The sequence below is a fragment of the Patagioenas fasciata genome, chromosome 5, assembly GCF_037038585.1.
Source record: "Patagioenas fasciata isolate bPatFas1 chromosome 5, bPatFas1.hap1, whole genome shotgun sequence".
Lineage (NCBI taxonomy): Eukaryota > Metazoa > Chordata > Aves > Columbiformes > Columbidae > Patagioenas > Patagioenas fasciata.
In genome coordinates, this window is record NC_092524.1 from 32,201,357 (window position 1) to 32,228,841 (window position 27,485).

Here is a 27,485-nt window from a genome sequence, read left to right on the forward strand (position 1 = left end):
CAGTATAAACTCATAATTTTTTACACCTTTATTATACCTTATGGGTGCTTTTGCAAGAGGCTTTGACTGACTCTTTAAATGAACACAACATTAGCTTTTAGAAGAAAGTACTTCTACAGAAATCAGTCTGAAGCTCTTCTGCTGGGAAAAAGCACCTACTTCAGTGTCTTAAACCAGAAATCTTAATCACTAAAAGCTGAATAAACCAGCTACAGTGTTCAGGCCTCCAACAGCTTTAAGTGATGGCTTTAAAATAATATAGTAAAGGCAAGATAAGTCAGGATCCATGCAAGTTTTATTTTAATAATTAGACAAATACAGGAAAATTTGCAATAACCTATCAAAAAAGTATTTTATCAAGAACGGGAAAGGTGTTTAAAAAAACATTCACATTCAATTCAGATTATGTACAAACCAGTGTTTGTAAAAAAACCAGCAAATGCTTTGAGTGTAAAAGAATTTCATTCTAGTTCATGTTTCAGCATTTCCAATGACCAAGTTACCACCGAGATGCAATCACAGTGCAGACATGTTCCACCGTCTATTAAATTGATTTCAACAGCATCGTTGCCAAAAGTATTTTTTTTAAATAAAGCATTTTGAGAAGTTTCTTCATACAGTACCATCCACCCAAAAGATACTTCTGCATATTTAATTCTTGACTGCACTAATGGCAGAACAGTTGTCATCTACATGCCCAGAGCACATATTATACATATCTACATCTCTATAGGTACAGGTATATATCTACATAACCAAGAAGCACCAGTCTCCTATGCCTGAAATAGTCAGAGTCTGCTTTTTATAGTGGAGCACAGCCCTTGAATATTTGGCTCAAAGAAGTCATCACCTGCCCAGTCAGAACCACTCGGAATGTGTTGCAGCATCACACACGCACCTTCAAGACTCACCTCACGCTGATGACATTTGAATTTGAGTGCCACCACAGTAGCCATACATGGATATGACAGTATAATACACATTTGCTGTAAGAAGTCTTTTTGCTCTGGATTACACCCTCCAACACACACACACACACAAAAAAGGAGAAATGAAAGTGGCTGATTTTCAGGCAATTCTGTAACTCAGTATTATGTTTTCTCATCTATTTATTTGAAGCTTAGCCAAAGAAGAAGACTAATCATTACTGTAAGCTGAAAAAGAGGAGAGAAAGCTCTCATGATCCCCCGTTTCAAAGTGTGACTCCTGAAACAGTCACACAAGTTACCAGTCAGTCTGCTTGGGCACAAAAGGGATGAATGAAGCTAGAAGGGTCACACAAGGGTTCTTTCAGAGCTACAGTCTAACAGGCTGCCATTAACATTCTAATTTAACAGTAAGAAAAACTCTCTCAAAAATGCAGACTACATCTCAGAAAGTCCTTCAGTTATACCAAGCTAACCAAGCTGAAATGGTTCACGATCTCAAATGAGATAGGTGTTTTAAGACAAAGGAGAGAAAAGTGACACAACCTTCATGCTTACATAGTAACAACCCAAATGCAAGCAAAAACTGTTCTCAACTGAACCTTATGGACCTAAGTACTGAAATGATCTTTAGCTGCAAGATTTCAGTTAGAACATAAGCTACCGTGACTTGGCATAAAAGGGCAAATCTAGAAAATTTCATCCTGGTTTTTGAAGGTGTACACAGGACTTTGGGTACTTTAACATACATTGGCTGGGGCTTGAACAGCAGATTTTGAATTCATTTTCAAATTCAAATACATAAACTTGAACAGTTTCTCTGAATATAAATTTTATAGTCTCCAACACTGTAACTCCACACTAGCTCATAAATTATAAGTTCAGGGTAGCAGAAGCAGCTCTGGAGAGTGGAAGACTGGCAACGTAGTGTTTGAAGATTCTAAGCTCTTTCTTGGGTTGTACATCTAACACTCATTCAAGTATGTGGAGAGGCTTTTGTGTATTTCTACTGATTCTAAAACAACTCTTAATGGAGCTGGTGCTCCCATGGTGCACACTTAAACCAAAACGAAACAATAAAGATGACTGCTGCATTTATGTAACAACTCTTCCCTGGGAATCAGCTCAGATACGCACACAGATGCTAGTGATGCCAACTCTTAGCAAACCTGTTTTACATGATTAAACAATAGTTAGGACACCAAATAAAACACACAAGGGATTTTCTTAGATATAATGCTCAGGAAAGGGACAAGTGACAATAGTATAAAAATAACCCAAGGTCTTGTAAAAAAACAAAGTCAAAAAACACCAGAAAAGCCAAAACAACGTGTTTTAAGTCAGGTTTCATTGCAGCAAAATATGGAACAGTGACTTATGCTAGAAAACACAAGCAAGGTTGATTGGAAAAGTCAGTGTAAGCATTTTTGATATGGTTACTTTATTAATGCTATCCACAACGAATCAGCACACAAATGAGATGAATAAAAGTACTTTAGAGGAGACCGAGACAATATACCTTCTGCAAACATAAACGCTAACACTACAGTTAGCAAGTCATACTGGAAAAGACACAGACATTTCCAAGGACAATCAAGTAAGTCTTTCTTGGCTTTAAAGCAGATTTACACATCACAGCCTTTCTTCCCTTATTTGGGCAATGGTTGGTGAGCATCTGTGATGTCTCCGTCCTTTGAATATACAGGCACTGAAACAAAGCCCCAGACAAAGAGTAAAAGGAGTCTGCCTCAGGAGTTTGACAGTTGTTCTACTTGGCAAGGACTCTAGTATCAAATGCAAGTAAAATGGAATGCCCATCAGTAGTACCCACTCCCTGTGCCTCCCTCTGAAAAAAATTACTTGTACAGAGTAAGAGCCTACGGCAAAAACAACCTCATCTCACGCAAGTCTCAGTTCCAAGTAATTATTCATAAACGAGGTCTTTCAAATGAAGAAGAAAACAGAGTTTAGCAGTTTTAAGGTTAGAATCAATTATTTTTCTTTTAAGAAGTTCAAAATCTCGTATCTTCTTTGCAGTGATTTTGAGCTGTCTTTCATGCCTCCAATCTTCTGTTCCTCGTGGAAGAGATAATTAAAGTGAAGAGGGCCACAAATTTTGCTCCTGGGTAACATTAAGTTACATCTCACCTAACTTAAGTATCCTCGCCAATAAAGATACTGCATGAAAAAAAAAAATCCCTGTCCAATCTGAGGTGTTAGATGGTTGAGTGACCAATACTTCAGGTCAACAGAATTGTAAACCGTATTTTTGAAGAGAAAAATCTCAGTGATGTAGTAGAAGTGCTAATAATAACACTATGGCCTCTAGATCTGGCAAGCTAAAAGTCCATCTGGGATTGTTGCAAATGTCTACTTATTTCATAAGAATTTCAATAAAAAGAACTTATACCAACAATGCAGTCCATGCTGTTAGTGACTATTCTCAAACGCAGGGTTTGAAATGGTGTTCTAGCAAAATGACTTGCAAGATTACAAAGAGTAAGTCCTGAAATTGCTTTTTAATGTAGTTTATTAACCTTTTAGAATTTAAGATCCAAATTAGGGCTTTGTGATCCACTAATGCCAAATAATTCAGTCCAGGTCTAAGTAGCTACATAAACTGCAGCAGGTGTACAGAAGGTGCACACCATGCTTGAGGATACAAAGTATTAAAACTGAGAAGAGGCTCTAGTTCCAGTGTGGGAAAAAAAGAACACAAAACCTAAATTTACTACACCAAGCACGCTCAGGCACAGAGGCTATGATGTGGTGGAGAACTCCCAGAGTGACAGTACTTTCTCCCTTTGTCGAATTGCTACAAAGTCCTTTCTCGTTACACAAAGCAGAGAGCCAAGACTCCGTTGTCAAAAAAAATCACTGTCGAAGAAGTCTGAATTGGGTTCTCCCTCTCCAAGTGGTTACAGGGACAAGTTCCATGGGATCTGTCAGCTTCCTCTGTTAACACCAAGGAAGTCCTGAGCACCCTTAATGCTGTGAATGTAATCAACCTGTGGTAAGAGATCATGTTGCTGGTGGAAGCATTCGCAATTTTCACACTGGTGGTCCTCACCAGAGATATGTACATCAGATTACCTCTGATATAATAACATCTGGTTTAGACCGGCCATCAGGAAGAAGCCACTTTCAGACAGGAAAATTCATATGGTGCCCAGTGCAGCAGTTGTCTCAGGAAAAACAAAACAAAACAAACAAAAAACCCCCAACCAAACAAACCAAAACACATCGGAGGAGGTTGTGATGATTCAGGCTTGGAATCTTGAATATTAAACTTCAGTTTCACTTGAGAACTGAGGGAAAAACATTTTTACTCCTCCCAGATTTGCTACAAATATCCATAGAACACCAGCATCAAGTGTGCTAGATATAAAACTGATGGAACGCTAGCTGGTCCATAAAGGGTTGCACCAAGTTGTCTGTAGCAAAGTAAAAAACTAGCCCAAAGGTTATGGAGATTGGAAGAGCTGGTAAGGCCTTCTTAAAGATGGCAAGAAGCAGAAGTGTAAGGCACAGGCCCTAAGGGGAAGAAAAAAAACAAACAAATAAAAACACAGGGAGAAATTAGGGAACTCTGACAAGCAAAAGATCACATATATAAACACTAATCCCACAGAAATACAAGGTACAGTGCACGCATTCCGAAACTAAAGGCGTAAGTGATGGATTTACAGCCAATGAAAATCACAGCTGAAGCCCTCATCAGTTTTCAGTCAGACCACCAAATAAATGAATTCCAAACAAAAAATGTAGCAGTTACAACTTTGTCCCTGATGAACAACAGAAACAATGCCTATTATGATATTACATTATACTCACAATTAATATGGCTACAAAACATGCTAAAGTTGTATTCCAGTCTCCGCTTGCTGTTGCAGAGGCTTTGCCAACAAGGACACTGTAGAAAATGAAGTCTCCTAAGCCTAGCTTTACTCCTCCTGCAAAAAGTGAATATATAGCCACATTAAGTATCAGTCTACTAATATTACATATCAGTAATCATCAGAGAATAATACAGATTTACAGTAAGTATCAACAAGACTTTCTAATCAGGACATTTTACTTTCAAAACTGGTACCGCTCCTGAATCAGGTTTAGGAACATTACACCAATTAATTCATCCTATAATGAGATTTTTTTTTCTATATTCCTAGTCTCCTGTACATACAAATGCAGTATATACAAACTCAGATATTTGTAACTAGATTTGTTGGGCGGGTGTCCACTTTGGTTGTCATGTCATATTCAACAAAACATCCAAGTACAATTCCGTTAAGCTGGCCAGTGGAGGAGAAAAAAAAGAAGTTGCTTACTTGCAGATGATGTTTCATTTGCCAGTTAGAAACCCATACCCAGCAAAATATAGCACTGCCCTCTCAATTTTCCTACAGAATTCTTGCTAAGGTAGGTCTAAAAAGCAACTTATACCTGGTTGACTACTGAGGGGAGAAAGGAAGGGGGCGATCAAAAAAAAAAAAAAAAAAGAAGAGAAGAAAAAAGCAAAAGAGCCAATTCTACTCTCTTTCAGCAGGTTCAGCAGGTTTCCAATACAAGGCCTAGAACAGCGCATTCATGAAAAGCTCTTAAGCACTAAAACACCCTTTCACTGCTGAAACAAAATTTGGGTGCTTGCTTTCAGGATGACAGAACAATAAGCAAAGGCAACTACTAGACAACTCCTTCCGCACAAGCGAAATATCCAAATTTCTAGTAAGCTGCTCCAAACTTCTAGTAAGCTAATGCTGGCTGACGAGTCTGACTGGATCACTGCACAGCTGTCATTACTATTTGCTGTAGGAATACAGGAGGGAGAAAATTCTTAGTCTGGTCAGACAAGAATTTTAGTTAACCAGTTAACTAACTAAAATAGTTCAAATCCTACGATTTTTGCATCTTTATGTTATTTTTCTAAGCTCTAGAATGAAAACAGATTTGCAACATGCACTGAATTTGAATTTTTTTGACAAAATACATTCCAAAATTGTTCTTAAAGTACAAGTCTTTGTATTTTTAAACAGAGGAGCAACTGAGAATCAGAGAAAGCAGTTGCACCTGCTAAATATGGCAGCATCACATGGGGAGAGCTGTTTACTAGACAGGCATACCCCAATTTATTTAGAGCTTTGCAAATCTAATACCAGCTTAAATTCCAACTGGAAATCACGAGTCTGTTAAAACAGATCTGAGTATTGATGTAACATGCTCCCCAAAGATACCGCACCTCAGCAAGATGCTGGAGAAAAATAAGCAAGCCCATGGCATTCTGCATTTGTTTCAGTCTCCAATTAGGTTTTAGACATTGCTTTGTGCAGAGTGGATTACAGTAGTTTAATCTTGAGGCAAAAAAAAGTTAATGACCACATTTACGGGCTCTAAAGTCCAAAAGAGGTGATACACAGCAGAACAATGCGTGAAAAAGACAGAAGCTAATGCAAAGGGCTGCATAATGGCCTGAAAGCAGTTTGTGCTATTGAAGTTTTGAGTTTGTGTATCAAACTGAGGATCACTTTGGCCAATATCACTCACTGCTCCAGCAAAAAAAAACTGCCAAAAAGCAGCTCCAGCTGTTTCTAGGGGACATGTTAGTATTGATCATGAGCAAGAGCAGCTCTTCAGTTCGCTATTAGCTCACAGCATACTACACCCCTGCACTCAGGATGACTAAGACTAGCACTAACTAGCTGCAGATAGTTGCTAAGTCTTTCAGACACAGTATTCCACACTCACGTTCTTCGGGGTCTTCACTGGTTTGAGAGTTACTGGGTAGAGCCTGAACAGCAGCACGTGATTCAGGAGTTGATTCAATGGGTCCTATTCTGTTGTCTCTTTGTTGCTGCCATTCCTGACTAAAGCCACCATCATCTGCTTCAGCATCTTCATTCCGAGTCTGGTTTGCCGGAGCTCAAAAGAAGACAGGCATTTAAGATCTACTTCAAAAATGTGCCTTCAAAAACATGACCATCTCTCCACATGTAAGATCATAGAAGAACAAGATAAAAACAGGTATTCCATAATACTTAGCAACATCTAACGTGAGCACACACCATTACAAGACATTCTCACTTAGGATTTTAGTACTTATTTAAACAACCAGAAGGCAATGTACACTCTGCAGCCATAGCACCTATGAATTGCACTCAAGCCCTAGGATTCAGGAGTACTTTGACATAACAGAGTGGAAGTTCTGTGGTGACCTAAATAAAGATCACAGTTTCAGGAATAATTTATCACCTAATACTTCATTAGCTTTTTCAGTCAATATTGACAGCTTAACTTTGCAGTAAAATAAAAAAAATGACTACAAGTTACATATACATACACCCCTTCAAGCATGTTAAATTCAGAAATCCTGTTCTGCTTTAATAACACATGTAAACAAAAAAGCCCATGTTTTTAAACACTGGCTGCATAGCCAAGAGGACTAGACACATTTGTGTTTAATACAAACATAAATGAGCTAGTATTATACTATATCATCCCAATTTGACAAGAAATTGATCTCAGTCAATAGTTATTGAGAATCATTTCACCACCAACATCCAGGATCTCAGAAAAATGAATGCAAGAACAATAACTGCACAATAAGTGAGCAATTTTTGAAATCTTGACAGATTCATCATTCCTAATTAGGCCTCCATGTTTTCACTCTTCTACAGCAACCAGGCCACTTTAAAAGCTAAGAAAACCAAGTCTCCATAAACGTGTATTCCAAATAAATGACAACGATATAGGCTTGTCAAAGACTCACCTTGTTTATCGTAAGTGGAGTTTTTAGTAGCTTTCCGTTGGGCTTCTGGATCTTCCTCAGCCATGTTCACAAGCCATATCATTGTTGCTACCAGGAAAAAAAAAAAAAAAAAAAGGCACAGCTAATAACATACTCAGATGTCTGCAGTTCTGAGATAGCACTGGCATCAATCCAGGCTTTTTCTCCCCTGCTCCCTGAACTATCTTTTGCAACAGGCAATTTTACCCTCGTTAAAGCACAGTAATATCTAGAACACCATCAGTACCAATTACAACATGTATTTACAGATTTTGGTGAACAAAAGTTTTATTCTTATTAGATCATGAAAAATATGGCAACAGCTGTTGCAAGAGAAGTTACTCCTGTATGTGAGGCCCACTCTGAAAATCTGAATAAATTATTTACTTTTTGCCATTAATCAGTTCTTTTAGCCACAAGTAAAAGAGTCTATTAAGACTGGTACTGAGGTAACTTCAATCAGAGGCAGCATCTGCATCAAAGTCATTTGTTCTCTGCCCCCACTATCACAAAGAATTTCCAATCTGCAGGTAATGAAATGTTGTCACACTTAAATGGTGCATTTTAATTTGAGTTTGTGGTTTCTCTGCATTAACCTCTCCTCCCACAAAACAGAAAAGGCTGCTGCGAGCAGTATCAGTAAAACACAGCAACAGTGACAGACACAGAAACCCCTCTTCTTTCTCCACTGTGAACTTGCCCCTGAGGTAGCCAGTCAGTCCCACAACACAATTCCTGCTTTTCAGGTATAATGATTTATGGCTAACCAATTTCACTGTTTATCCCTACGATTATGATTTGCAACACGGAACTTCAGAAGCAGTGGAATTATGTACCAACTGATACACAGCTCATAACAGCAATTTGCATTCAGCAGGTTATTTTTTTGCAAATGCAGGGAGAAATGATGTATCAAAAAAAGACAAGCCCTGTAGAAAATAGCTCTGTAAAAGAATCTCTGCCTGGCAATTTCTCCCTTTCCTTCCAGAAACACACAGGTTATTCAAGCACTGAAAGCTGATAAGTATTTTCTAAAAACAAGTACTCCTTTTGAATAGGCTTGATTCACAGCCCAATAACATACTACTTTGGCAAAACCAAGGTGTACTACCATTTTTTTCTGTTCGTATTTTGTAACGAAACATGCTGGTTTTTATCTTGAAAGATCTTAGCCAGATGATGTTCCACATTTTTGAGTCACAGTGAAAGGAAAACTGAGGCCCAAGAAAACAGACTAAGAATTCCATCTGACAAGTATCACGTTAAAACAAGAGAAAACTGAGAAAAATCACTTCAGCTGAGTGGGTGATCGTAAGTGTATAAGTATTTAACGAAATATACTTACAGGAGTAAATAAGTGCTGGGAAGAGAGTTTCATTTCTCTCTTGAGCTGTTTCAACCAGCATACGAAGAGGACCCTTAGGACACAGAACAGCAACCAGGTCTGGGAATGAAGAGCAAATAAATCTTACATCAACACAGAAATACTTTTAAGAAGGTTTTCCTATAACACTTGCAGAGACTGGTAATGGGGTAAAATGCTACCCTGAACATAGACTTCTGAGAGAGCCTGTGGCCACAAGCCAGTATCCTACAGAAATACTTTTGAATATTCTCACTCGTACAACCTACTTTACATTTTACTGTAATGTGCATACAAATTTTAAAAAATGTGTTGTTCCACATTTGCAACTGTATGTTCACTTGCAAGTTGAAAGCAAATCATAAAAGCTACTGTTCAACTAACACCTCGGAAATATGCAAGCTTCCGTTCTATTATCAATGCTTTTCTTAACCCAAGTTTAATGCTAAAACAAATTTTAAGACAACAGGTAAGTGAGGCTCAAATAACTTCTATAAATTAGGCACGACTGCCAATTTATTCCCGCTTAAAGAGGGGAAAAAAGTGAATGTGCATGTCAAGAGGAAAAAGAACAGGTTTATTAAGCATTGTGGAAAAATACTGTGTTTGCAGAGATTCAAGAAGTGTTCAAAGCATATTTAGCATAGGAAACAAACAGAAGGTTTTTGTTGCTTCCCTCAATTCTTGTTCATGGGACAGTATATGAAACTGGGTGAACAAGCGAAAATTAACTGAAAAGCAATCACTTACAAAATTGGGTGACTGTACAAGTTACTCATAAAGATCATAAAACAGTATTAAGAAAATCTGATCCATCAGATCCTCCATTTGCTTTCTCACTTGAATGCTGATGGTTTGTTAATTAAATTTGCAACTTCACAAACAACCTCTGCTATTTTTCCCTCGTCTTGCATATTTGGACAGAAAACGGTTATGTTTATGTATTAAACTTGCTACTACCTTTTGCAATTGTCCACTCACTGTATATCTTTAAATTCATTTGAAATAAAAATCTGACACCGAAAGGAGCAGGTAACTTGCCAGGAGCTGCATGTTGCACAGAGCAGGCTGCCCATACCTGAGGGTTGTTGGTCCCGCTCAAGTAAAGAATTCTTAGCATGGGGTCACAGGCTATGAATCTTACCTCCCCTTTACTCAAAACAACCAAGTTGCGGCCTTGGAATACGATCTGAAGAGTAATTTTGTTTTGCAATCACAGAATGAAGGCTGAATGCTTGGAATACTCAATTTGTTGCAGTTGTAAAAGGAGTGGAAGCGGGAAGGAGGGATTGGAAGGTTTTTCTAATGTGCCTTATGATCCATGAGCCCACACACGCAGGGTATTTTTCCTCCCTCTGAAGGAAGAGGATACCTGAGGAGCACACTGACCTACTAGAGCTAATCAGATCTTATTAACCCCTGCAACTCCTGCAATCGGACAGATTCTCAGTCTTCATTATTACTTTCAGAGTACACATTCACCACACTTACAGGCTTAAAAAAGAAAAAATCAAGTTATGAGCATATCTTCATAGATACACTTAGCTATAATGTTTTAATTATGTCTAAGCAACTGGATTTTAGTCTTGCCCGAGAACTAAACTTGTATCTGGGATATAGAGTCATCTTCTTACTAAAAGTATCCAGTGCCCTCTAAAGCTTTTTCAAAAAACTGCATCTCCGTATCTCTCAGTCATTCTGAAAAAGTGTAATATGCAATAGTTCAAATGAATTTTCTTTTTATTTAAAAAAAATCAGGGAAACAGATCTCACAACTATATTCTTCCAACTGTAAAATGACTTTAAGCAAAGAAAACTGCCTTTAATCCCTCCTTGCTTCCTTGTTATATTATCAGGCATGGATAAAAAGTCCAAACAGTTCAAACGTCCAAAAGTCCAAACAATTTGTAGGTTGGGCAGATCTGTACCTATATAGGACTTTACCCAAACAAGAAGTTCCTAAATTCTGAACATACAGTAGTTTCCAAGGTTTCTTGGGGAAAATGAGAAGCCAAAAGCTCTCCAACTTCACTGAAGAGATCAAAATGGCAACATAGGCCTCTTATCTCCTCTTCTGAATTCCTTCAATTCTGCTCCCCAAAGAAACTACAAAATCCAGTAAACATGAAAGAAGATGGCATCACACAGTCACACAAAGCCCTTAGCAGCAGGGGACCAATCTCCATTTAGCTCCTGATCTTACTTCTGAAGTCTGTAATCACCTTATCCACACACTCTTTCTTTTTTTTTAAGGTCTGGTCAGGGAACAGAAGAAATTCCCACCATATTATTAGTATACCTCACCCCAGACCTTACCATACACTGAAATGACAGCCAGGATGAGCCACGCAGTCCATTCAGGAAGGTACTTAATGAACACCAAGGCCATGAGAGCACTTATCATAATGAGATATGCCTGCTGGAGCCGAAGTGGACCCTTCCAATGAATACAAATCATTCCCACAACACCGAAGTTCCAGATTATAAGTGCCACTGTGATGTAGTCCATGGCAACATTATATGTCTTAAAAACCTCACTAAAAAGCAAAAAAAGAGAAAAAAAAAAACAAAAAGGAAAATGATTTGGACTGTATTTGCTTAAAACAATGGAAACAAGCTACAGATGCAAGCTTCAGAACTTTTTTTTTTCAATTTCCATATTCAATGCAGTAGCACAAATGTAAAATTCTATCTCTAATTAGTACTTAACTGTTCTTCACAAAGTGGATAATTTTACCAGTGTCTGTTTCACACCAACTCTTTCACTCTTCTGAAAATTTTCATGAATGTTCTCTTTCTTCTCAAAGCAGAAATTGACAGGAAAGGACACAACTGCAAAACCAGTCATTTTGATTATGCTCATGATTTTTAAAAATCAGAAGAATAAGTACTTGTGAGGTTATAATAGACCTTTAAAGGCAAACAGATCTTTCTCTCCTTACCTGTCACCTGTGGAATGGAAGGAAACACTTGGCTAGCTTCAAAGTAAGATATCATGGTTATTTTATTTTATTCTTTATCACAAACAGTAAAGTAAAAGCTTTCATTTTGGATGAACTGTGCCACTCTGTCACACCAAACACTAGAAACTAATTAACATCCCCAATAAGTAGCAAACCAAAATAGACAGATGTGTTGTCACCAAGCCACAGCTGATTTGCACTCATCCTGGAAAGAAATGGTTGTGGTGGCTTTTTGCAGATTCCAGTCCTGTCAACTCATTGAGCTACCAAGAATCTCATAATTTACATGATGCTTTCCTCCAGGAAATTTGTCTTCCGTAGCTGTTAGCTGGCTTTCAAGACGTAGCGTGTTAACAGGATGCCCCTTACTGGCACCACGTATAATTGGTCTACAAACTCACCTCTGGCTCACTGCACCTCTGCAGAAGGAAGCCAGAGCTGCTGGGAGGCAGCAGGAGAGGTGGGGGGAAGCAGAGCATCAGGAAAGCCTCCAGTCCACACGCTCATGGAAGAGTATCAGCTCCAACCCAAACCCAAAGGCAGTGAGCCTGGCAATGTGTCTCCACCCAGACCGCATCGCACTGGTGCAACACACATTGCCTTGTATTTCAAAGGTCATTATTAAAAAATCAGGTAAAAATCAGTTACTGAAGGAACACCATTTTCTCTCCCTGGAGATCAAATTAAATACGCTTCTTCAAAGAGAAGAATCATCAAGCAGTACAAAAATACACACACTATAATAATTTCATGGCATATCTCTAGTTTACAAACCCCAGTCAGGTTGCCCGTTTTAGAGAATACCGAGTATTAGGTACAACTTCCTCTGATGTCTGGATAAAGGCACGCTTCCGAATTTGAAAAGAATAACACTGAATATACTTTGGTGAGAGAGCAGGTTCTCTCCTGCTGATCCTCTACTGCCACCACCATGCAAACGGTCTTTGCACATACAGTCCGCCACCAAAGCTGTGATGTAAACAACTGCCCTTGAGTAGTATGAGTCAGAAGATATGCTGACAGAATACGCTGCCCAAGAGAAGATTGTTTATTCTGGTGATGCATGTGTGATGGACAGCTCCTGTACAGTATCAAATGTCCTACAAACCCCATAATCTCTCTTTTATGTGTACTCTATGAACCTATAAAAAACTAAAAAATATATTGCAATAGCTTATTCGCTATCATTCTTGTGAAGATTCAAAGTCTAGTTCTAAAATAAATACATACAGAAACAAAGTGATACATGAAAAACAGCATATTAATGCTTTAATCCACTTACCCCAGGTAGATAAATGAGAAAAAGAAAAGCAGCAAAAGAGAAGAAATGATAAGCCAGCCATGGATCACCTGGAAAAAAGACATCAAGACAGATATGTATTTTTTTTTTTTAGATTTGATATTTAGTATCTACTTAAAAATGCTTTTAATCAAAAGGGAAAATAACCTTAAAGTAAGAAAATTATATTCAGATAACTCTCTATTTGGTTGTTGCTAAATTAATATTTAGTCTATACACGTTATTGTATTTCGGTTTACCCTTATGCATTTTAAGTGCTTTGTTGTCTTTCAGTAGAGGTTCTATACAATGAAAACTACCATGTGTATATTTTTAGGCCACTCTGATAACAGTGGCATTATAACACAGCAGAAGTATCCAGCCTTAACACAGATGGAAAACATGATTCATTCTTGCGCAATTAAAAAGTCTGCTCTGATTCCGAATCATTTGCAGAATACAGTTATAGAATTAAAGTTTTTCTATATTCCAGCATTTCAATGCTTACCTTTTGGAATTCAGAATTAGCATGTTATCAATGAATCACTATACAAGGATTTCTGTGTTCTCTGTCAATCATCTATACACATAATCCCTAATTTTGACATGAGAGCAGAAACACATGCCCAACAATTTAACAAAAACCAGCTCAGGATCGTACTTAGTGCATAGATTTAAACCTGGAAATGACAAGTGCTCAGACTTTGCACTGACGAAGGTGCACACCACTCTTGTACCTTACCGTGCAAAATTAAAAATTAAGATCGAAGAGCCCTGTAACTCTGGTGATCTCTGAATTGAGAATGAAACATGTATTTGTCAAATTACCAGCACAGAATCATATACATAAAGCCACACCCAACATTGCAAGTAGATAACCAGTCAGAAGCAATGGTCTAGAAATTCAAGCAGCATAAGAATTCCTGCTTTGAAGAGACATGTTCAGTGGGAGATTAACTGGTTAAATTAGCTATGTATGTACACCAGAACAAAGTACTGCTTAGAAATGGTTTTATCTACTACTCTTCTTCTGAAAGATGTGCAGCAGAATGCATCTTATGTTATCTTTTTAAAAATATTTTGCAAAAGTTAATTTAAAAGTAAAACCCATATGCACACAGACTAAAGGGATCACATTCACGTGAGGCAACCAGGACTTACCAGCAAATTAAGAATCCAGCTATTACATGTAGTAATTTAGTACCTTTAATCTAACACTAAGCTTTTCATAAGCATTTTTAAAATCTCAGTAATTTTTGAAACATCCTTTCTCATCCTTAACTGTCTGCCTTTTAAACCAAGTTCAAATTTAACCTTCAACCTAACAAAACTGTCATTTAACGTGCTAATCTAAGATTTGCTTTCGATATTTGTTAGTGTATTCTCAAAAAGACTTAAGACTTCCCTACGTGTAAAAAGTACGGTGCCTGTAGAGATGCTGCAGGAAAACTGTCAAAGTATCTGTCTCAGTCTGTCAAACTGTCACCACTCATAGCAATTGGGGGGAAAAAACACCACAACCTACTAAATCCAAGGACTGATAGGTACCTGAAACAGAATCCAACTTCCAAACCACTTGTAAAGCTACCTTTATAAGTGGTGTATAAGTGGTGACCTAACAGTAATTTTATTTCTCTGCAAAACTAGTTGAAACCATATTAAGAAAATGGCAAAGCAAGCTGTGTCATTTCTCTTAGTGATAACAAGACTTCTGCCTGTCTGTCTTCTATTTGCAGTATAAGCTCTTAAACCTTCTTGCCACTTAAGAAAATAATGGGAATGCTAATGTTTCATTCTAGTAAAGAGTAAAATGCTAACAATGTCAAACACCAAGTCCATGGTCCAGCAAATGTTTACACACATTTTGCATAAGTCCTGTCAACAGTACTAAAGGAGGTAGTTTCAAGAGTTGACACAAGCTGGTATTTTACACACAGATGTTCGTTTTCTTCATGGTATGTATCTCATTTGCTATAGCATTTTCCAGATCACCAGTCTCTTTTCATACAAGTGACTTTTCCAAAGCATTACTTGTGAAGTTTCGGGCAGCGTTTTCCTAGCAGCATACCATGATAGGTTTGTTGCCTTCTAATGAAAGAATTTTCATTCTTCACTTGACAACAGCTTCAACACTAATTGATTGCTGCTACAGAGTCAGCTTTGCCTGCTACAACTTGGATAAAAACTAAGAACTGCAGAATGTAGATAATTAAAATGAGCTACAACAGCCAGAATTCGGTTAGGCAGACTAAAACAAAGAAGAATGCATAGAATAAAATATGTTAAAAGGAAAACCTAGTCAAATAGGATTGCCTTCAAAGATGTTGTTTCTGGTTAGATTTAAGGACTAGAATCAGGACCACGCTCAATTTATCACATATAGGAGAAACACAGGAAACTAACAGCAGTAAAGCTAAAATAGTATTTCCTTTCTTCGGTGGAGTTTTCAGGTAACAGTCTTGTGAATATAAGCAAATTATCACTACCAGTTGGAGGCCTAACATTCCTTCATTGTAAATTCAATTCTCAATAATCTAGACTACATTCTATAGACCTGCATGTAAAACAGAATCCAACGGGCAGGTAATACATTTTACAGCACTCTGGTACAGCAGCATAGAAATACTCTGTCATTCTGAAAATAATTATAAAAGAAGTAATTTTCAAAGAAAAGGAAATTTATGTTGTCTAATCATTCTAATTTTTAGTACAATTATTTTTGTAAGGAGAATGTGCAGTGTTTTGTAAGGTCAAGAAGGAAGCCAGAAATGTGAAAAGCTTGATAAAAAACTAGCTGATGCCTTCAGCACCTGAGGAGAACCACCTGGCTGCCAAGGCAGCCAGCTGAAGTACATCAGTTATTTGACTTCATTAGAATTAACACAATTCACAGTTTAAAAAGAAAACTTTGTCAGTTCAGACTTAACACGAGAATGTGATAAAAGAGAAGGTCCATAATTTAAAAAACACTATTCCAAGCTGTATGCAGATTAAGGTAGAAATAATTTCCCAAGTTGCTCTACAGATACTTTGTAAAGGGATTTCACCCACAGTTATGAAGACCAAAAGCACCTTCCCCTCTTGACACCAAAACAGAGCAAAGCTTTGTGCCACTGCATAGATCCCACAGGCAGTTTTACAACTATGAAACAGATTCAACGTTTTGGCTTACACCAAGAAGTTTTACTAGGCTAAGCCTTGTCAAATGGGTCATTAAGATCGAAAGACATTCAGGAATTTTCACAAACAGCTCCTCACAGACAGGTGACATTGCAATTATTTATGCTAAGCCTGGACTTGCCTCAATTACATCATTATTTAAGTCTTTCACAAAAGAGCCTTAGAGTCTCTGTGTTTGCTATAAGGATATTGTCTGGCCAGTACAGACAGTACACACACACCACACTGCTGGGAGACTTCTATACTGGGGGCAGGGTGAGGAGTGGGGAGCCCTTGAAAAGTCCCCCAAGTCAATTTCAAATTGTGAGACCAGGTCTTCACTTTGTAGTTCTTGACCACAGGAAGATTTCAGTACATGGTACATTTCACAGGAACAGGTGGCAATGCCACTTGAATTCTAACCAAGGAAACAGCCAGCCGAGTTAGCACCTGGCCTTTGCCTTCCCCTTGTGTCAAAGGAGCGGAAGCCACAAAATTTAAACAGTGAACTGAATCACCAATTCTGCTACTTTCGCTCACTCATCCTTGACAACACTTCATTTTGTTCCATTCTCGATAATCTGTACTGATAAACCAAACTAGCACAATTACTAAAGTCAATTATATTTGTACTCACCTTGTAGCACCTGTATTTGTAAAGCACAACAAGAAGTATGGTCATGACAATGATAACGCTGATCATGATAGCGGCGTTGAGAATTGAATTCAGGGCTCTCTGTCCTACTGTCTCTGTCTCTTCTGTGAAAGGAGTGTAGATGCTAGAACAACAAAGAGCCAACTGAAATGCCACTGAATGCACAGATGTTTCCGATATGCAAGGCCAACATCAAATGAAATCGCAGTAATCTCTCAATTCAGAGTTGTAAAAGTAACAGCCATTTTCTACTTTGACAAAATTCAAAATGCAACATAGTATCATGCTAGGCACACTTTAAAAAAAAAATACCCTTTGAAGACTTCCCTTTCCTACATTCTTACATTATTACTATTTTCTACTTTGTAAAACAAACAAAAATGATAACTCCACCTGGTTGGATACGACTTGCATGAAACTATTAGTGCACCCAGATCTTTATGAGCACAGCATCTACTGGATTTACAGTGAAAAGTTCCCCAGTGATTCCAACAAAACTACTTATGGGTGCAACTCTCTATTTCTTAGAGTAATACAACAACCTGGGGAAAAAATTACTTAATTAGGGGGCACAGGAGATGGCAGAAAACACTATAATCTCCAGAAAAACAATTCTTTAATCAACAACTTTCATAGTGAAAAAAACTTTTGTGTTTTATTGGAACATTTTATGACACGCTTATATTATACAAACATTTCAAAGCCAAACACACTTCAAATCATTTTGTCTAAACGTTTTCATCTTGGAACATTTAGACTGATTTGCTGCAGTGTTCTTCCTTTGTCTCCTTTCTCTCAAATCAGTTTTCACTGAAATTACTTTTTTGGCAATATTAGTATTTTGCCCAAAATTCTATACAGTAAACCTGCCAGGAAAGTTTCTGTAACTGCAACAGAAGAGAACCTCATAAAGCTATCTTCCTCTTGCATTTGCATATCTTTATACAACAGCACAGGAAAACTAGAACTTGGCATATATGTCACTTCACTTAAATGAGTAGGTTTTTTCCCCTTTTCCAAAATCTTTGTATTCTAGCAGAGCACAACCAAAATGGCTTTGGCTCAGTATTGAGTTTATAAATACCAGAGGGCATAACAAAGTATTAAAATGAGGACTAGGATTTGAATCAAGCAGTAACAACCAAAACATTATGCCAACTGGTCACCAGACAGACAATAAATGTCAATGGAACCACAAATACAGAGTCTGGTTTCTGGAAGGAATAAAACAAAACCATCTTAGGGCTAGTGGAGGGGAAAAGGGAAGTGAGAGGGACTTCACTGCTAAAATTAGACTCCTGAAGCAACAGAAATTAAAGAAAACTATCTGAGTCCATTGAAAAGACAGGGAAAAAAAATAGATACATACAGCTGTCCATCCTTGCGTGTATAAAAGCTGACAGACTTGATGGTTGCAACAACGACTACCATGCAAAGTGTGACAGGTACAAACAACATAATCACATGTTTTGCCCCATATTTCAATGTCAGCTCCTCATCTTCTTCTTCATCTTGTTCCACCACTTGCTGAATGTTGTTTTGTGGCTGCCCATTGGTCTCAGACTCAGGATTGTCATTTCTTCTGCGCCCACTATTATCATGGCGACGTCTTTCACTGTTGTCATTCTGCAATACATCAAAAAAAAGTTTCCTTGGCAACTATCCACAATCATATTCTTGTACAATAAGCTAAAGATGATTTTGAGGGGGAAAGGTGTAAAGAAGCATTTACTGTCAAGAACACTTGCCACGCAAGGACTTAAATAGTAGTAATTAATTGCACTACATAGTCATCAAAAGAATGGGAGCACAGGGTTGTGTTAGAAGCATTAATATTAAAAGCAGCAGCAGCTGAAAGTAAGGCTGGTAACATCTAACAGCCTATGTCACCCTTCCTTGAAGGAGAACTTAAGAAATTGAATAAAGACATCTTTTTCCCTTGATCCAAACTACAGTTGATACAAGGGTGCATGACAGTAGATTACTCAAAGTTTGACCAGAATTAACTATACCTGTTAGAAACAGACATTTATGAACCTAACTCCACAGAAGTCCCAATAAAATTTCTACTTTCCTTGCCATGCTACTCCCACTATAGTACACTAACTAGAACAGATAGCAAAATGGAGTTTCACAAGGTTTTGTGTTCCCACTTACGTAGTGAGAAGAATGACACAGAAATGGCGATCAAACTCAGGTAATTCTCAGTCTTTATACTGAGATTTGATCTCAGAGTTTTAACATGATAAACCAAATGTGCAGATTCTCCCCTCCTTTCCTAAGGATACTACTGTTACATCCCTCCACTGACATTGAAGAAAGTCCACCACCCTTGTCAACAAATATAAAAGAGCCTCCTCGCCTTCCTGGTACTGCTACATGAAACATCAAGGGTTTAACTCAAACATAAGGACAGAAGTAAACTTTCAATGGAATTAAGATTAACCACAAGCAAAACCACAAACCAGGACCACCACCTACAAGTAAATAATCGGGCCTGCACTTCCTCTGTCACAAATCTTTTGTCTCCTCTCCTAGAAGCCTCATCAGCCAGGGACATTCAGCATTCCATATGTTGTGTACACAAACAGAGAACACAAGAGGAGAGCGAGCTACATTTCACCTGGTCTGGACTACAAAGAAACAAAACCATTTTATGTTTATCAGTCACCCTAAACAAGTCCTAAAATGCAACCATTTATACAGCTTACTCTTTTTCCTACTGTACTACCACGTCTGAAGTCAATGCTGTGCTGTTCCCATTCCCTCTACTCAAGAGGTTTAACGTGAGATATTTTTCTTTGTTACAAAATGAATCTAATTTCTTCAGAATTACTTCCTTTACAAACAGTTCATTTTGAGCAAGTGCATCAAAGTAGCTTTAGATTAAAATGTACAACAAACTGAAGCAAGATACCTTTTGCAATACCTTTAAAATACCACTCAGCTTTAGTAATATTGCTCTAGACATAACATAGGGCATTCAAAACAACCTAATGTACTTCTGCTTAAGTACTCTTATACAGGTAATTTTTTTTCCTGAAACATGCAATGTTAGTCTCATTACCTGTTATTAGTAGCATTTCCAAACCTAACTGCTGACTTGTATCTCATTAACATATTGTAGTTTTTTGGTAAATCAACAGTAATTTTGGGAATTCTTTATACAGAATTTTCCCAGCCCCAACCTCAGAAAGGAAAGATGTTAAGTACACACTCATGAACTCATAGTGGGGTTTTTTAAAGTGCTTAAGTGATTAAGGAGTACAAGCCCCTGGACTTCGAACTGCAAATACTGACGCTGCAAAATCTTTCATTGAAGTTTTACAACTTCCCCAACTCATGAAAAACTCACTTTTACAAAACATTACAAGTTAACAATACACACCAAACACTCTGTGTATTTACTTCTTTTCTGTGGTATCGTCAGGATCAAGTTAAGCTGAGTTTCAGGAACTGTCCTCTAAGAAAGTCTGCTTTATTTGGGAAAAGGAAGCTGAATATAAGGTGAGCAAAAAAAATCCAAAATTATCTTAATTAAGCAATTAAAATTATCAGGCAACCAGATTCTTAGAATTAAGGTTTTAACCCTAATTTGAATTTTGTATCATTAACTTAAAGTATGTCCTGAAAAAGACTTAGGTTTTAATATTGTTTCTTACTAAATGAAAGATTCATTATAAATCACTTGACATTTTGCGTTAAGTTCTCACACACAATTATTGAAAGTCAGAGAGAAACAGGAATATGGGAGAATGCAAATGAAGAGATCATGTTTAATTGTTCTGAAATGTTGGCTGCAACTGAACCTTGTTCTGTACAGATTATAGCTCAAATAGAACATTTTTTTCATTTTGATAGTCAAAATACTCCGTTTCTCTCAGTCGATAATAACACAACAATAAGCTTACCTGTATAAATAAGATGCCTAAGATGATCGTAAGTAACACTACATTGGAGATGACCAGAGCCTTGGAACATTTTACAAGTAAAGTAGACCCAGTATTTAGGTTTCTGCACACTTACAGAATATGTTGCTCCTTCTCTGCTGTCACAGCAGTCCTGCATGAAGGAGCACTTACCCCTACCTTAGGCACAGAAATATAAAAAGTAAAATAAAAATCTACAGCTTTGCAAAGTAAACACAAAAGCAGCCAAAGGAAAAGCCTGATTAACTACTAGCACACCACTACAAAAAACTGCAAAATGAAACATAACGATAAAAGCTGAAGAAATTAGACCAGTACGTGCCATTTTATTTCTTCCACTAGTTAGGAACAGAGTCACAAAATGCCTTTACATATTAAAACACAGTGCATGAAAACCAGATCAGCATCAAAAGAGCTATACGAATTATTCTCTCATTCACTGTCAAAACTAGGAAAAAGTTGTTTTTTTCAGGTTCCTAAAGTGTAGCTAAATGTGACATGCGCGTGCCCCACTGCTTAAAAGAACAAAGTGCACTCATATCCTACCTGATCAGTATTAAACAGAGCAGAGGCCATGGACTCTTGCTGAAGTGGAAGCAAAGGAACAGACTCTTCACTTTCCTCAGACATAGTTAAAAGTGAAAATTCTGAAGCTAAAAAGTCAGTAACACCTGTTGTAACACCGTAAGCAAACGTAAGTTACGAACTACGCGCTTTCAGGTGAATAAACAATAGCAAAAGCAAATGATACGGGTTTTCTTCCTATCAGGAAAATAGTTAATAGCAAACCCAGAGCAATGCCCCTGAACCAATAGATAAAAACTAGCATATTTGATAAGAAGTTTTTGTTAATTAAATCCAGATTTATACATTGGGACAGACCCCCCTGCCTTAGAGTGGGCACAGACTTAGTTAGTTCTCACATACACCACTTATGATTAAAGGTCATTAGACAGTGACAGCTATTGAAGAGCAGGTTGAATTCTTAGTGGGTGACTGGAAGAAGAGATGGCAAATTATAGCACTTAGTGATTTCACACACTGTTAGCCACAGCAGCTACATACACTTGTACATATGTACAAAACCAAAGTGGATGTGCGTGGAGGAGCAAAATCATTACAACTAAGTATTGAAACTGCACCTGAAGTTACAGGTAAACACGGCAAGAAAAAGCACAAGTAGCAGTTATTAATCAGTACAGTCTGTCAGTGAGAACAGAACGATTCGCCCGCCATTGCTGGGAAGGAGCATCACCAAGTCACCTGTAAGGATGGTGAGCCCACAGTTTAGCACTGAGCTCTGCCTTTTTAATTGGGCAGAAGTGTTCAATAAAGGTTAATCTCTCACCTGTCCAAGACAAAAAAAAGCTTTTTCATTCCCTCTGAAGCAAAAGCACAAAGGTTGCAGTATGGAAGTTTCCACTTTTCTATTTTTATTAACAGTTTCTATAACCAGTAAGGTCTTAAGTCATACTGACTTCTTAATTTACAGATAAATTTTAAAATATTTTGTATTTTTACTGATATAGCAGGACGCTGACCTGAGATAAAGGCAAGTACTTTTCCAAATTCTACTTAAACTGCAGGATTGCATAAAAGAGTTAGAGCAGAGATCAAAATACCCTCTCGAATTACTAACGTAAATATGTCTACAAGTGAGGCCCAGCCTCACGAGAACATTTCTGTGTCGCAAGGATACCTGATACAGGAGCTGTAGCAGGAACAAAGAACCAAGCGTGACAAATGCAACAGCCTGAGCACCACACCCAAGCAGATCATCTAAACTTAGTTTTACTAAAACACAAGCAGCACAATGAGTACAGTTTTAGCAACAATTATGCGCTTATGTCTTTCAAAGCAACCATATAAAACTTTATGGCTTGAGTTCCCCCGCCCCCCTTAGACCTCAAGAACTCTGAGAGCACCTTGACAATTATTCACAAGTAAGACACACCAGTGCTGCTCTTCCTGCAGAGGAGTCCCCCAGCAATTGCAACAACAAAACCCAGGCTTCAAGCTCTACCTAAACTAAAATTAACTCTGCATCTGAGAAACGTGTGAATCAAGCAGACCACAGCCAGGCTAGACCAAGAGAGCTCACTAAATCCCCTTAAAGGTCAATGTTTGACAAAGGAGCATCCCACCACATCATCTTGATTTTTCTAAGGGCTTGGTCACTCCAACACCACTTTAAATTGAGGGAAGTGTTATCTGTATATAAAAATGAGTTTAGAACATCAGATATTTTACAGAGTATTTCTTTTGGCACTGCTTAATTATCCCAACAGTCCAGACAGAGCTGAACTTTTCATCCACACTCATTATTCATCATGTTTTAACTGCTACCAGGTAATAAAATTGTTTGTTACATACGGTGTTGCTGAGGTGGTTATCAGGGAAGTTTTCCGTCAGCTGCCCATGCTGAAACTGGGGTAAATGTGCAGACAGTTCTGTCATTGGCGTTGTCCTCTGAAAATCACTTATTTCTACACAAAATGGAGCTTTCCTCTTGAAACGCTGAAAGGAAAAAGATGTGTAAAAAGGCTTTGCTCTTACAGGACCAGGTTCTCCATCATCTACCTACCCCATTTTTTAGAGTTCACACAAACCAAAGGCAAACATTTTCTACCTACACCATGATACCGAATTGTATCACATCTTTACTAAGGGGTCATAATAGGGATTTTCCAGCATAAAAAGAAGACTGTCGAGGTGTTATCAAATTAGTTCATCAGCCACGGAAGTAAGCCAACAACAAACTAATCATTCAAAACAGTTCTCTACTCCTTCTTGTGCAATACATGAGAAGGACTGCACACTTGCTCAGAGCACAACTTGTATGCTTTTACCTCAGCAGAGTACAATTGCCTTAAGTTGTTCATTTTCAGACTGCTGATAAGCTCAAGGGGAATCTTCAAGCAAGGATGATTGATTTACACTTCATCATTTAAAATCTGGATATATCTTTAATACTGCAATGCCCTAAGAGTGACCTAGAGCCACACTAACCAGTATTTCAGCTAAGCCTCAAGAACTAATGTGCATTCATTTCCCCGAGTTGTAGGTTTTATGTATCAGCTAAATATACATAAATATTTCTAACAGCTTTGTACATTCTTCCGTTGAAAAGTCACATGCTAATATTTTCCCACACAAACATGATTAAACCATGTGCTCCATAACAAAGGAGAATAAAGCAATATAGGCAAAAAAGGAAGAAGGGTGACATAACTACACAAGTTCCAGAAAATACCACAATTTTAAGAAACAATGGGTAGGTCTAGATAAATCACTGGCTTGGTTACACAAAACACAGGGAAGTGAGTAAAGCACTGCCTCGAGGGTGGAGTGCCAGCCCCCACTTTCATCCCAAGTGGCTCCTGCTCCTACCTTGTGCCAACTCCAGCACTCACCAGTCCTCCTTACGGTCACTTTTACTCACTAAAATGGAAGAAAACAAATCCAGAAAAAGAAAACAAGAATATTTTTCGCCTTTTTAGTATACTCAACTAAAGTATGGAGGGATCTTGAGAAACTCATACAAAGGAGGACATCACAAAGCAAGGCCTTTCACTTTTGGCAGCAGCAAGCCACAAGTGCTGCAAGACAGGTTCTTACTTAAAGAAGGAGTTAAGCCTATTTTCATACATGCTAAGATTCAGAAGCTGTTCCTCTACTTACAAATAAATATCTTACAAGACTAGTGTATAGTGCTTACTAACTTCAGCAAGCAACTAGCTTACACTAAAGAGCCATTAGGAGACAACACCAATTTAACATGTCTAGTGGGAGTACACAAATTGTTTGGAAAAAGAAAGACAATGTAGTACTCACTAGAATGACTCTTTTCCATGTTTCTAATTAAAAACAAAGCACATCTAATTTAAAATATAATGAAATGTAAAATTAAATAAAATCTAAACAGGCATTGTATTGCTTTTAAAGGTCTTGCTCTAACTCTTTGGTTGAGCTACAGAATACAATGTTGTTTTAAGGCTGCTATTGGTAAAATATTCTCAGTGACAGGGCCACCACAGAGAAAAAAGTTGGGTATTTTTATCCAAATGCGGAGAATTAGAGTGAAATTTTTCATATAGCAGCATGTTAAAATTCTAATGAAATTACAGGGAAAACAAATAAAAGTCCACATCAACTCACAAAATCCTATTTAAAGACTGGTAAAGAAAACCACCGCAAGCTCATGGGGAATGACCTGTTAGAGAGTAGCATAGGGGAAAGGGACCTGGGGGTCCCGGTGGACAGCAGGATGACCATGAGCCAGCACTGTGCCCCTGTGGTCAGGAAGGCCAATGGCATCCTGGGGTGTATGAGAAGGGGGGTGGTTAGTAGGTCAACAGAGGTTCTCCTTCCCCTCTACTCTGCCCTGGTGAGACCACATCTGGAATATTGTGTCCAGTTCTGGGCTCCTCAGTTCAAGAAGGACAGGGAACTGCTGGAGAGAGTCCAGTGCAAGGCAACGAAGATGATAAAGGGAATGGAGCATCTCCCTTATGGGGAAAGGCTGGGGGAGCTGGGTCTCTTTAGCCTGGAGGAGACTGAGGGGTGACCTCATTAATGTTTATAAATATGTAAAGGGTGAGTGTGGGTCATGAGGATGGAGCCACGCTCTTCTCAGTGACAACCAATGATAAGACAAGGGGCAATGGGTACAAACTGGAACACAAGAGGTTCCACTTAAATATGACACGAAACTTCTTCTCAGTAAGAGTAACAGAACACTGGAACAGGCTGCCCAGGGGGGTTGTGGAGTCTCCTACTCTGGAGACATTCAAAACCTGCCTGGACACCTTCCTGTGTAACCTCATCTAGGTGTTCCTGCTCCAGCAGGAGGACTGGACTAGATGATCTTTCGAGGTCCCTTCCAATCCCTAACATTCTGTGATTCTGTGAAACAACTGCTACTGAAAAGCAGAGAGAAACAAAAGACAGGGAGGAGTAACTGACAGAAGAGCTGCACCAAAGATTGAATGATAGTGTCTAACAGGCCTTAAAAATTCTGATTTGTCAAAACAAGCCCTTTTGAAAACTCAAAAGTTCAGAAAACAGATTCAGGACATCTTCCCAAACAATTTTAATTTCTAGTTTTAAATAAACACTCCCAAGTTTGAAATTCAACTATGAATGAATGAAATCTAGAAATGAACTGTGCATAAACAGACACAAACTAAATTTTTACCTCTTTTACCTGAAAACAGACTCACCAAAACATTTTTTCTAATGAAGCTGTTAACATTAAAGCAACCTGCCTAAAGAGTCCTTCCTTGTTTCCTTTGGCTTTCTTTAGTAAGAACAACAGGAGTTACACCTGTAGTTTTCATCCATCTATATTTTGCAACCTAGTAGGTAGAGATAACACGCAAGTGAGCTTCATAATGTTTCTCTCAACTTAGAAGAGGAGCAAATACCGCTCAGCCCCAGCACAGCCGCTGGGCCCGGCTGTCTCTCCAGCGAGCAGAAGCAGCCTCTGCGTTCCCGGCCCACCCCCCGCCTCCCAGAGGCCGGCGAGGCTCGCCCGCAGCCCCGCCCGAGGAACCTGGCCCCGGCCGGGGTCCCGGTACTCCCCGGCGGCAGGTGAGCCCGCGCGGAATACCACGCGAGGCAAGCGACTCCGCCGCCGTCCGCCAGAAAGGCCGTGAGGGCGGGGAGGCCCCCAAGGCGGGGGGGCTGAGGGTCAGGCCCCCGTCCGGCGGCACCAGCTCCCCGGTCCCGGGGCAGCCTGACCGACCGTAGCCCCACTCGTGTCCACCCCGCCCACCCCAGCCCCGCCCGCCCGGGAGAGCGGCCAGGAACCGCACCCCGGTCCGCGGGCATGTGGGCGCAGGGCTCGCACAAACACCGGACTGGGCCTGCTCCGCACGGCCCCGCCGCCGCCCGGCCTGCTGGGCGCCCCCGGCTCAGCTCCGGGAGGCGCAGCGCGCCCGCCCCCCACGCTGCCTAGCCCGGCCGGGCCCGCCGAGCGACGGGCACCCGCGACCCGCGCCCGGCCGGAGATCGTGGCGGCCCCCGCCCCCCCGCGCGGCCGCTGACAGACCGACCTGCACGGGTCTCTCCCGTGCGCTCCGCCGCCGGCTCCTCGCCGCCCAGCAGCCCGGCCCCGTTCCCTTCCGGCCCGCGCCCCGCCCTCCGCCGCGACCTCACTTCCGACGGCGGCGGCCGGGAAACGCTGAGGACGGGGCGCTGGTATAGCTGCCGGGCCCTCTGCGGGCGGCTGAGAGGGCCTGTCGGGTCCGGGAGGTAGATCCAGCCAGCACAGCCCTCCAGCGACCCGCGAAGCAGCTAAAAGCTCGTCGCTAAGCAAAAGCAGGACATAGAGACGAGGGGATGGTGACTGACACAGGCTCGGTGGGTGTCAGAGAGCGCTCCGCCGCTCCAGCCTGCAGCAGTCCTGAAAACCAAGCAGGTTCCTGTG

The 27,485-nt window shown here is 39.5% G+C and overlaps 1 protein-coding gene across 6 annotated transcripts; it reads right to left on the reverse strand.

The window, feature by feature from the left end:
- Positions 1 to 277: 277 nt before the first annotated feature.
- PSEN1 (presenilin 1) lies at positions 278 to 27,223 on the reverse strand. 6 transcript variants are annotated; one of them, XM_065838126.2, is made up of 12 exons: positions 27,112 to 27,223; positions 23,429 to 23,572; positions 21,602 to 21,640; positions 18,496 to 18,752; positions 17,109 to 17,250; positions 13,316 to 13,383; positions 11,387 to 11,607; positions 9,053 to 9,151; positions 7,690 to 7,776; positions 6,669 to 6,842; positions 4,761 to 4,879; positions 278 to 4,460 (listed from the first exon to the last, which is right to left on the reverse strand). In XM_065838126.2, exons 2-12 carry the CDS (start codon positions 23,510 to 23,512, stop codon positions 4,305 to 4,307), a joined length of 1,446 nt encoding a protein of 481 aa, XP_065694198.1. In that variant the 5' UTR covers positions 23,513 to 23,572; positions 27,112 to 27,223; the 3' UTR covers positions 278 to 4,304. The 6 variants fall into 6 exon arrangements, with proteins under 6 accessions (XP_065694198.1, XP_071665352.1, XP_065694193.1 ...); XM_071809251.1 differs by lacking the exon at positions 21,602 to 21,640 and having other exon boundaries at positions 6,669 to 6,836; XM_065838121.2 differs by lacking the exon at positions 21,602 to 21,640.
- Positions 27,224 to 27,485: the final 262 nt, after the last annotated feature.